The following is a 12,368-nucleotide window of genomic DNA, read 5'->3' on the forward strand; positions in this document are numbered from 1 at the left end:
GCATGATAAAAGCCTGAGTTTTCAGTTGGTCGTTAAAACAAGTTCAACACTTGCATGATATGTATATGCTTTTTTATTCTTTTTTTTAATATTTTTTTTTATTTTTATTTTTTAGTTAAACTTGCTGTAAACTGAGCATGCAAGACGTACAGTTAAGTGCAACTTAGTGAAATGTATTTTGTATTTTATTCATTCCAGAAAGGGCCGGGTTGAGGTATGCTTACTAACGTTTATACATGCTAATGAGTTTTAGTTACACCCCAACTATCCTTGCCGAAAAAAACCCCCAAAACAAATCAACCCCCCTGTTCTACATTGTATCACTTTAGACATTAGACATTCAATGGTTTATTCTTTTTTGCTCGTCTCTCCAAAATCAAGCTGCCAAAATAATAAACAAAAAAACTAAAGGCCAATGATGAGTGCCCTTAAAGCGGACAAACCACAAGAATTTTCGTATAGAAACTAAATCCAGTGCTACATTGGCGCTATCATACTGATTTTATATCTACCTTTCGTTGCCAGATCAGATGAATACTTTCTGAAATATAGGCAACTAAAATTTGTGAAATGCAGTGTTATTTGATTGATAGCAGCTACAGAATATCTAATAGGTGGGTGGGGTTTTGCTAGTTATTCCCGCCTCTGTCTCTGTTATTACAGGGGGAAGAAGGAGAGAGGAAAGACAGGGGAGAAAGGACAGCCAGCAAACAGGGGCGGGAATTACTAGCAAAACCCCACCCACCTAGATAATTCGATATTCTGTAGCTGCTATCAATCAAATAACAGCGGATTTCACAAACTTTACTTGCATGTATTTCAGAAAGTATACATCCGATCTCACAACTAAAGGTATGCATAGAATCAGCGTGATAGCACCAGTATAGCACCGGCTTTAGTTTATATATGAAAATCCTGGTGGTTGGTCCTCTTTAAGGAACAGACTGAATAAAAAAACAATTGTGGTTCATAAAAGGGTTAGTAAAGTAGCTGAAAGGGACTACTTGCGTCACCATATTGTGTTATACCAAATTTTGAAGCCAATTTAGCGCCACGAAGAGGAAAAAAAACTCCTAAAATATTTTTGAGCTGATATATTTGTGCATTTACTGTGCCATAAGACTTCGAAACATCAGAGCTAATGAAGAGATCACATTTTGGTACCACTAAAAAGTGCTTTTTTTTTTAGTTTTTAAATAGTTTATATATACATTAATAAGAGAAGGAACTGATGCTTTGAGCATTTGATGGTTATTTAATGACGATACAGATCTCAAAAAAAAAATGTGCCATAAAGAAAAAAAAAAATACTAGTAACCAAATCAGTTCAATTTTGAAACATAGAGAACAATAAGTAATTGTTACAGAACATGTGCAACATAAATTGTGAGTTATTTAATAACTATAATTTAGAAAAAGGAAAAAAAAAAGGGGGGACAAAAAAAGTTATGATGTGACGCGTTTTGGGAGGCTTTACAATTCGAGAAGCAATAATATTCTTCCTGACATACCAGACTTACGTGGTTTGGTCACATAGGGTTAAAAAAAAAACAAAGGAAATAAAAACTTTGGCTTGAAAAAGATGGTCTAAAAACACACAAATGGAAACGAACAGATTCCCTAATAAATTAATCATAGTCTATCTCCATTAACAATATACCCCTCGCTAGATACACTTGTTTTTGATCATCAGCAAGAGGATATTTTGGCTTTTAAGATACAGGTAAAGCATATAACAAACATTATCTTTTACCATCGTGTAAAATCTTTGGTAATTTTTGGGCTAATAAAAAAAAAAAAAAAATTAAAAAAATGAGATTTTAAATGGATTCTGTTCTAGAACCCCCAACTTTGCCGACAGCCGAATTGGACGGCATCGGTTTTTCTGTTTTTTTTTTTTTTTTTATCTTGTGTTATCCGGTAATCCATCCAGCATGAAAGTAAAAGGACAAAATTAAAAAAAAAAAATATTGAGTAATAAAGTGGTTCAAAGTGAAAAATTAAAGTTTACAACTGCGCCTTGTGAAGTTTGGGAAGACAACAGAGCACATCCGAATCGTTAAAAAGTGCAGCCCCACGGAAACCTATTTACAGTTGACATCACGTCCCTTCAACCTGGTTTTTGAAAGTAAAAAAAAAAATTTTTTATTTTTCAAAAGTTTAGACCTTAAAGTCACGAAACTTTCAGGCATGGACTGTATCCAATATTTATATATTGTGGAGATTCGCGTTGGAAATCAATCCAGAAAAGATTGTGTCAATCTATCAAAATTTACCTCCAATTTCCATTGGGCAGTATGTGTTACAACTAATTGTATGGGGTTATTTACAACATGTCTACAAAGTGCAAAAAATAATCAATTCTTAATTCTTGTGCCCAAGAATTAAGAATGGAATAGACTGGAATTAGAATGGACTGGCTAGCTAAGTATTCTTAAAAGCAAGGACACAGTATAAATACTGTATTATGACTTTTTTTTACCACCATTACATGTTCTTTTCTTGGCAAGATTTTTCAAGTTTTAATCGCAAATTTTTCTCATTAGTTTACAAGCTTTGTTGATCACGTAATATAAGCATGAAGGTTTCACAATAACTGGGCATGTGTATCAACTCAAGCGTCTTAATGCTCTTGTAAGCGTAGACATGCCCAACAATTTTTATCAATCATGCTTTCTTTTACATATGGATATTTTTATTTAGTAATTAATGGTGGGCACTATTAGATTTTTATCCCCTATGGAAATAGCCAACAATGCAAATATTTACCATGTTTAATGCACTTGTAAGCATAAACATGCCCAACAATTTTTATCTCTTTTTTGTTTTCTTTTACATATGGATATTTTTATTTAGTAATAGTGGCCACAATTACTTTTATTACTTATGGAAATACCCAACAATACAAATATTTACCATGCTTAATGCACTTGTAAGCGTAGACATACCCAACAATTTTTATCCCTCTTGTTTTCTTTTACATATGGATATTTTTATTTAGTAATTGATAGTGGCCACAATTAGATTCTTTTATCACTTATGGAAATAGCCAACCATGCAAATATTTACCATGCACTTGTAAGCGTAGACATACCCAACAATTTTTATCAATCATGTTTTCTTTTACATATGGATATTTTTATTTAGTAACTAATGGTGTGCACAATTAGATTGTTTTTATCCCCTATGGAAATAGCCAACAATGCAAATATTTACCATTTTTAATGCACTTGGGCATGGCTATGGCTATGTGGCTGTATCCCTCTTGTTTTCTTTTACATATGGATATTTTTATTTAGTAATTGATGGTGGCCACAATTATGTTTGGTTATTTCCATAAGTAGTAATGTAAATATTTACTATGCTTAATGCACTTGTAAGCATACACATGTCCAACAATTTTTATCCCTTTTTGTTTTCTTTTACATATGGATATTTTTATTTAGTAATTGATAGTGGCCACAATTACTTTTATTACTTCTGAAAATACCAAACAATACAAATATGTACCATGCTTAATGCACTTGTAAGCATAGACATGCCCAACAATTTGTATCCCTCTTGTTTTCTTTTAGATATGAATATTTTTATTTAGTAATTGATTGTGGATTAGATTTTGTATTCTCTATGGAAATAGCCAACAATGCAAATATTTACCATACAATTTTTTTTTTCAGTTTATGCAGATTGAGAATAACCTGGACTTACATAGTCCCTCCGATACCCAAACAGGCTCAACCATTAACTTCTTTTGCTCTTCCACCAAAAGTCTCATTTAAATAATCCAGACCATGTTTGCACTGCATGTAATAGGTTGATTTGGTATAAAAAAATAAAAATAAAATAAAAACACAAAATACCCAAAACTGAGAAAACAACGGTCCCTCTTGGAGCAAGCTACATCAAGTTGAAACCTTACTTCCTATTTACGGTTTATATATATATTCTATACATATGTTGATTTGAAAACCATTTATACATATATAAAGACAATGCTCTAGTCTTCACCCATTGATTGCGTGATGGCTATCTGTGACAAAAAAAAAACAAAAAAAATTGAGGCACGTAAAATTTTACATCTAGTATTTTTCAAGACTTTTTGTGAATTATGAACAAAGACTGTGTCGAAAACCAACATCTGGTCTTGGAAAGTCTACAGCGCCTTCTACGACTCTAGTACATGTTGATGGCAAATGTAGGGGCCGCAAGCTGCATCATCATGCAGAAGTTGGTACGAAATGGCTCTTCGGTTTAAAAAAAAATAAAACACTACAGCACGGGAAGGAAATTTTGCCGCGCCATGCCTTTCTCTATGACCTTTCCTCATCCTGGCTCTTTCGGTATGACGTGAACCATTTTATTGATGGTCAAGGACAACTTTTTTACGGGGGCGGGAGAATTTTTGTAAAAAACACAAAGTTTTGTCTAGTTTTTGAGTGTCAAAAAAAAAAGTGATTACAACTTAAGATGACTACAATGCAATGACAGAAAAAACATTGAACAATCGAAAGACATTCGGCATCATATAATAAAAACACCTATTAACATTCACAAAGTACAGAAAAACATTACACCTCGGAGAGGTCTTGGGCCTTAAAACTGAGGCCTGAGGTCAGAACTTAAATTGGTGTTGTACAATAAAAATAAAAGCAATACATTAAGAAGTTTGGGATAATTACTATGCCTCTCCCTCTGTCCCATACATATAAAAAAAAACATTAAAAAAAGGGTCACCCACAATCCCATATGGAAGCAAAAGAATCAATTTATAGGCAGTGATAATCAGAATTACATGCAGTACTGTGCAAATGCATTGTCCATTGGAATCCTTTTTGTTTTTGTAAATTCGGGGCAATAAGGATGACCTGCACATGCTTATATCGATGCCCTCAGTGTCCTTTTATGGCTGAACGTCAGTCCTTAAAAGTCTGTCGCGCACGATGAAGTGAAGTTGGGTTTTTAGCAAATTTACAACACTGATGCTGACCGTGAGAGAGGAAGTTGCAAGTACCAAACAAGTCGATCCAATGCACAAAGTACAAATTCTTTTTTTTTTTAATTTTTTTTTCTTCAACAAAAAAAAGTAGAAAAATCAAAAATACTCCCAAATGGGAAACTTGATGGCACTAAGAGTTAACACATGTCAAAAAGTTGTCAGAATAAGGCCAGGAACTCTCCAGACTGTACAATAATAGAGAGATCGCCAAGGCCTTGAACTGTCTTCATTCTCAGGATTGGGAAATTACACATGATTTTACTCCATGTCCTCATTTACAGGTTCGTCTTCATAATCTCTGTCGGTGTCAAAGTCGGGACTGTGGTTAGCTGTTGTTACTAGCGAGAGAGGACCTTCATTCTCATCGGGATCCAGTGGTTCTTCTTTAACGTGTACGTGGTGCCTGCATAACAAAAAAAAAAACACAGTCCAAATTTTTAAACTGAGAAAAAGTAAATGTTTCATCAATAATGATTTAGCTAAAATGTGTGGTCTGATCATCTATAGAAGAGACCAGGGGTGGGATTCAGCTAGTTCTGGAGAACCGGTTGTTAAAATAGCAGCCGGTTCCCAGAACCGGCAAGAAACAGCTGCGGCAACCCGGTTCCCTGTATTCATTTGAGTTAGTATCTCTTTAAGACACTGACACAAATGATTCCCTGTACCTCTACGCCGCACTTCCGGGTACAGTGGAGCCTGTCTGCTCCCTGACCCGGCGTCCAGCGACGCGCTGACGCTACAGGGGTCATGGCAGCGGGGGGGGGGTAGCTCCTCCTACTGCCGTCTGTCAGCGTCAGCGTGCAGAGACGAGCCACAGAGGACACAGGAGAAGCTGCCGGTGCGTGCAGCAGGTTAAGCGCTCAGTGAGCCGAAGATGCAGGGAGAGGAGCTGCAAAAGATGGCAGCTATATGGGGAGATGCCACATAAGATGGGAGCGCTATATGGGGAGAGGAGCCACATAAGGTGGGAGCGCTATATGGGGAGAGGGGCCACATAAGATGGGAGCTATATGGGGAGAGGGGCCACATAAGATGGGAGGTATACGGGAAAAGGAACCATATGGGACAGGATCTGCAGGGGAAAAGGAGCACATGGGATGAGATTTGCAGGGGAAAGAGGCCATAATGGGATGGGATCTGCAGTAGAAAGAGGCCACATAGGATGGGATCTGTAGGGGGAAAGGAGACACATGGAATGGGATCTGTATGGGGAAGGTCGCCCATTCCAATTTTAGCAGGGCTCATTTAGTAATAATTTTTAAAAACTGTAGAAAAACCATTTAATACAATATGACTGGAGCAACTGGTACTGGACAGGAGGGTAAGAAGGGGAAGGAGATTTTACTTTAAATTACTTGTATTTTTTGGTTGAGGAAACTGCGTGAAAATGAATGTGGCTAACAAAATGGGTGTGGTTTTCAAATAGGCGGGGTTTACAGAGAACCTGTTGTTAAAAATTTGAATCCCACCCCTGGAAGAGACCCTTAGAAAAATAATGTGCATTCTTGGGCAATCGTCCTGTCCGGTGCTCTAAGTTTGCGATGGGCATCCTTGATATCTCTTGGGCTTACCAAACTCTGCAATGTCATGCAATGTGGTGGGATGCCTCTTGTTATAATGTCACGAGGCCTAGTAAGGTTCCCCCAGAATGCCAAACATGGAAATAAAGACTGCCCAGGAGGACCAGGTTCGAAACCGGACAAGGGCAACATTAATCTTTTTGCTCAACTCCAAAAACTTTTTAACTTTCCCCTTTTATGTATCCTTATCTAAAAAGTCTTAAAGAGGACCAGAATTTGCATGTATAAACTAAAGCCAGTGCTATACTGCCGCCATCATGCTGATTCTACACATACCTTTAGTTGTGAGATCTAAGATGCAAAGAGGGCGGACTAGTCGGGGGTAATAACGCCCTTGCGACTAGTCTATGTGCTCATTAGCTAGCATATCATAAAGGATCATTAGATATACTTTTTCTAATGATCTGTTTATGTATGCTACTAGATTCTGGGACAGTTAGGAATATTGGGTGTATATTGGAACTGACAGGTTCCCTTTAATTCTACCATGAATTTCTTGAGATCCTATTTCCTTTTTTAATGTCCAACAAATTTACTACCAGCATTCATGAGCAAAAATCAAGTGTCCAGACAGCGACCAGATAACATGTAAAAAAAAAAAAAACCAAAAAAACAAACCTATGCACAAATTATATATAACCTTGAATAAATTATAAACTGTATGAACTCTGCTGAACTGTATGTAACTAGGGCTTATTTTTAGAGTAGGGCTTATATTTGAAGCTTAGTCCCAAAATCTTGAAAAATGATAGGGTTTATTTTTGGTATAGGGCTTATATTTGAAGCTTGGTCCCAAATCTTGAAAAAAATTGATTCTAGAGCTTATTTTTAGAGTAGGCCTTATATTTGAAGATCAGTCGCTATCTCTTGAGAAATGATACTAGGGTTAATTTTTGGAGTAGGCCTTATATTTGACACTTAAGGGTGCTTGACACACTGCGACATTGCTAACGATATATCGTCAGGGTTACTGTATTTGTGACGCACATCTGTCGTCGTTACCGACATCGCAGTGTGTGACAGCTAGGAGCGACTATCAACGATCGCAAAAAGGGCAAAAATTGTTGACACGTCGCTCCAAATCATAATGTCATTGGTGTTTAATTCCGCAGGTTGTTCGTCGTTCCTGTGGCACCATACACCGCTGTGTGTGACACCGCAGGAACGACTATCATCATCCTACCTGCGTCCACCGGCAATGAGGAAGGAAGAAGGTGGGCGGCATGTTCCGGCCGCTCATCTCCTCCCCTCCTCTTCTATTGGGCGGCCGTTTTGTGACGCCACTGTGACGTCGTCATGACGCCGAACGCACCTCTCCCTTGAAGGAGGTATTGTTCGGCAGCAACAGCGACGTCGCTGAACCGGTATGTGCGTGTGACGCTGCCGTAGCGATATTGTTCGCTACGGCAGCGATCACCACATGTCGCATGAAACGACGGGGGCGGGTGCTATCGCTCACGACATCGCTAGCAATGTTGCAGCGTGTAAACCACCCTTTACTCCCAAAATCTTGAGAAATTATACTAGGGCTTATATTTGAAGATTAGTCCCCAAATCTTCAAAAATAAACCTTACTATCGGTTTTTGAGTAGGGCTTAAATTTGAAGCTTAGCCCCAAAATATTGAAAAAAAATGATACTAGGGCTTACTTTTGGAGTAAAATTTATATTTGAAGCTTAGTCCCAAAATCTTGAAAAATTACGATAGAGTTTATATTTGGAGTAGGGCTTATATTTGAAGCTTAGACCGAAAATCTTGACAAATGATAGTAGGGCTTATATCTGAATCTTAAGGCCCCGTCACACTAAGCAACATCGCTAGCAAAATCGCTGCTAACGAACAACTTTTGTGACGTAACAGCGATGTTGCTAGTGATGTCGCTGTGTGTGACATCCAGCAACAACCTGGCCCCTGCTGTGGGGTCGTTGGTTGTTGCTGAATGTCCTGGGCCATTTTTTAGTTGTTGCTGTCCCGCTGTGAAGCGCACATCGCTGTGTGTGACAGCGAGACAGCAACAACTAAATGTGCAGGCAACAGGAGCCGGCTTCTGCGGAGGCTGGTAACCACAGTAAACATCGGGTAACCAAGAAGCCCTGTCCTTGGTTACCCGATATTTACCTTTGTTACCAGCTTCCGCCGCTCTCACTGTCAGTGCCGGCTCCTGCTCTGTGCACATGTAGCTGCAGGACACATCAGGTTAATTAACCCGATGTGTGCTGTAGCTAGGAGAGCAGGGAGCCAGCGCTCAGTGTGCGCTGCTCCCTGCTCTCTGCACGTGTAGCTGCGTGCGCTGGTAACTAAGGTAAATATCGGGTTGGTTACCCGATATTTACCTTAGTTACCAAGCGCAGCATCTTCCACGCGGCGCTGGGGGCTGGTCACTGGTTGCTGGTGAGCTCACCAGCAATTTGTGTAGCGACGCTCCAGCGATCCCTGCCAGGTCAGGTTGCTGGTGGGATCGCTGGAGCGTCGCAGTGTGACATCTCACCAGCAACTTACCAGCGATCCCTATCGTTGTTGGGATCGCTGGTAAGTTGTTTAGTGTGACTGGACCTTTAGACCCAAAATCCTAAAAAATGATACTAGGGTTTATTTATAAGGTAGGGCTTATATTTGAAGTTTAGACCCATAATCTTGAAAAATTATACTAGGGTTTATTTTCAGGTCTTCTAAATTGTGTTAAAAATATCATTAATATTACAATACATATTAATATTAGCTTGACACAAATAACGCAGATTAAACAAGACTTCATAGAAGTAAAAATGGGAATTCTCAGGCCACAAAGAGGCTGGGGGTAATCACTGCTTAATGTGTGTTCTGCTTTTCTCGTTAACATGCAGAACTTGCGAGCCTACTCTCTAGAGGACGACCCCAAGTGAGGTTCTATCATTAATCAACTTCAAGCAACACACTGCAAGGAGACACCATGATACATGCTTTAAACTCCCAAATTAATGCATATTTTTTTTTCTTTTTTACAAACTGTCAATAAGAGAAGAAAAGCTCTGCCAGCCAACACAAACGGAGCAGGCGAGAGAGCGGAGAAAAAAAAAAAAAGGCCTCGCTCAACACAACAATGCGATAAGAGCGCCCGGTCCTAACGAGAATAATAACACTGTCAGCTGTAAACAAGAAAAAACATGATCCTCGGCTCGTGGTGGGCAAAGAAAAAAAAAAAGGACGCTCTCTCCGGAGATGAGATCTGCCAAATTCCCCATTATGGAGGAGCATATGAATAACCCACGGGGGAATAGGGCTGATCGTACATAACAGCTATGATAACAAGAAAGAAATGTTGTGCGTAAATCATATTTACAGGACTGCCTTTACAAACAGCAATTACTTTTTCACCGCTGAGTGGCTTTTGTCATGCAAAATACTCAAATGCGTAAACACCGCCTGGCCTTTGAAACGGTGAAGGGAAGTGTCATTTTATTGACATTATCTAATATTAGAGATGAGGAGCAGAAGGAAAAGCTCCTGCTCGCTCATGATACAATTGACTTTTAGAATGGAAGGCCTAAAAATATGTTTCGTTAATGAATTAAACTCCTACTCCCGACTTGATAGGTTGCACACCACCACCCACAGTTGACTATTTTTTTTTTTCCTCGCTTTTAATATTTTATTTCTGTTTTCTTTAGAAAAAGACTTTTATTAAAGAATAATAATAATAAAACGATCTGGATAAGATGTCTGAATGGGCAGACACTTAGGGGTACTTTACACGTTACGACATCGGTAACGTTATATCGTCGGGGTCACGTCGTTAGTGACGCACATCTGGCGCCGTTACCAACATGGCAGCGTGTAAAGCCTAGGAGCGATGATCACCGATTGCAAAAATGTCTAAAATTGGTGATCGGTGACACGTCGCTCCTTTCCATAATGTCGGTATGAAGTTGTTTGTCGTTCCTGCAGCAGCACACATCGCTGTGTGAAGCCGCAGGAACGACAAACATCTCCTTACCTGCGTCCCGCCGCCAATGTGGAAGGAAGGAGGTGGGCGGGATGTTATGTCCTGCTCATCTCTGCCCCTCCGCTTCTATTGGCCGGCCGCTTAGTGACGTCGTGGTGACACCGAACGCTCCTCCCCCTTGAGGGAGGGATTGTTTGGCAGTCACCGAGACGTCGCCGACAAGGTATGTGCGTATGAAGCGATAATGTTCGCTACGGCAGCATATCACATGTGCGACGGGGGCGGGTGCTATCGCGCTCCACATCGCTAGCAATGTCGCAGCGTGTAAAGTACCCCTTAGGAAATTAGAGTTAATGATGATAAATGTAGAGTAATGCACCTAGGACGTAGTAATCCTATAGCTACATATACATTAAATGGAAGTAAACTTGGGCCTACAGAACAGGAGAAGGACTTTGGGATTCTGGTTACAAGTAACAGCAACAGTGCTCAATGTCAGGCAGCAGCTGCAAAAGCAAACAAGATTTTAGGGTGTATCCAAATAGATAAAATACCATGATCCCAACGTATTGTTACCCCTCTATAAATCACTTGTAAGGCCACATCAGGAATATGGGATCCAGTGTTGGGCTCCACATAAAAAAAAAAGATATTTAGAAGAGAGAGTCAGTTCAAAGGTGAGTAAATAGATTAAGGAATATATCCCAAACACTGTACACAGAGAGAAGAGCCCTATCCTCCCCTAACTCTCTAGCACACCCTAAGAATCATAGAATGGTAGAGTTGGAAGGGACCTCAAGGGCCATCGGGTCCAACCCCCAGCGAGTGCAGGCTTTCCTAAATCATCAGAGCTATATATATATATAATTATAATATAATGAAGCTCATATTCTCGTATATACGTATAGCTCGTAACCCATATTTTGGATAATTTTTAGACTTAAAGACTTCTAACCAATATATTTTCTGTCTACAAAAGCATCTAGGTCTTATTGAAAAATGTTAAATAGGAACCCCAAATGTAAGATCACTGGGGAAGAAGGTCAACCATTGTGATCCACATTGGTCCAAAGAACAGGACTTTCCAAGACCCCTGTAGGAATCGAGACGTAGAGCATGTGTGTGACGGTCTCACCATGGAGTGTTGGTCGAGCATGTGACCAACTATTTGCCATTGTCAAAACCGATGAAGGTCATATATATGGAAATTGGAAAGTCCAGTTCTTTGGATTAGTAGGGGATCCCAATGATTTACCCTCCCTCCCCAGTAATCTTATATTTGAAATTGAGTGATAAATGTGCCAAAACTTTTACACATGCCATAACTTTAGGAAAAAAAGTTAATTTTATTATGTTTTGTTCTTCTTGAGCTTTAGCGCTTGGTAAAGTTTTGGCACATTTATCACTCATCCTCATAAAGGTACGTTTACTGGGGAGAGAGTGTAATCCATTTGGATCCTGACCAATCTAAAGAACAGGACTTTCCAAGTTTCATATATGTATATGCGTGCGCGGGTCTAAGCAAGGGAACCCTCATTTATTTTGAGAATGGTAAATGGTTGATCATGTGCTTGACCAACACTCCATGGAGAGGTGGTCACACACAAGCTCTACTTCGCTTTCTCACAGGGGACTAGGAAAGTCCTGTTCTTTGGATAATTGGGGATCCCAATGGTTGACCTTCCCTCCCTAGTAATCTTACATTTATGAGGTTGATTGATAAATGTGCCAGGACTTTATCATGTGTCATGACGTGCCCAAGCTACAATTTTTATTTTTTTCTTCTTAAGCTTTTAACTCTTGTTTAAGTTTTGGCACATTTATCACTCATCCTCATAAATGTAAGATTACTTGGGAAGGTGGGTCAATC

The 12,368-nt window shown here is 39.4% G+C and overlaps 1 protein-coding gene across 3 annotated transcripts in view; it reads right to left on the minus strand.

Moving 5' to 3' along the window:
* Window positions 1-644: 644 nt before the first annotated feature.
* The window catches only part of FOXP1 (forkhead box P1), a 918,681-nt gene continuing 906,957 nt past the window's right edge, over window positions 645-12,368 (minus strand). For all 3 annotated transcript variants that reach the window (XM_075321416.1, XM_075321417.1, XM_075321418.1), the window contains one exon: window positions 645-5,399. In XM_075321416.1, the coding sequence (XP_075177531.1) occupies window positions 5,255-5,399 (145 nt within the window). In that variant the 3' untranslated portion in view covers window positions 645-5,254. The remainder of the gene's footprint in view (window positions 5,400-12,368) is intronic.

This window comes from Anomaloglossus baeobatrachus, chromosome 8, assembly GCF_048569485.1.
Source record: "Anomaloglossus baeobatrachus isolate aAnoBae1 chromosome 8, aAnoBae1.hap1, whole genome shotgun sequence".
NCBI classification, from domain to species: Eukaryota; Metazoa; Chordata; class Amphibia; order Anura; family Aromobatidae; genus Anomaloglossus; species Anomaloglossus baeobatrachus.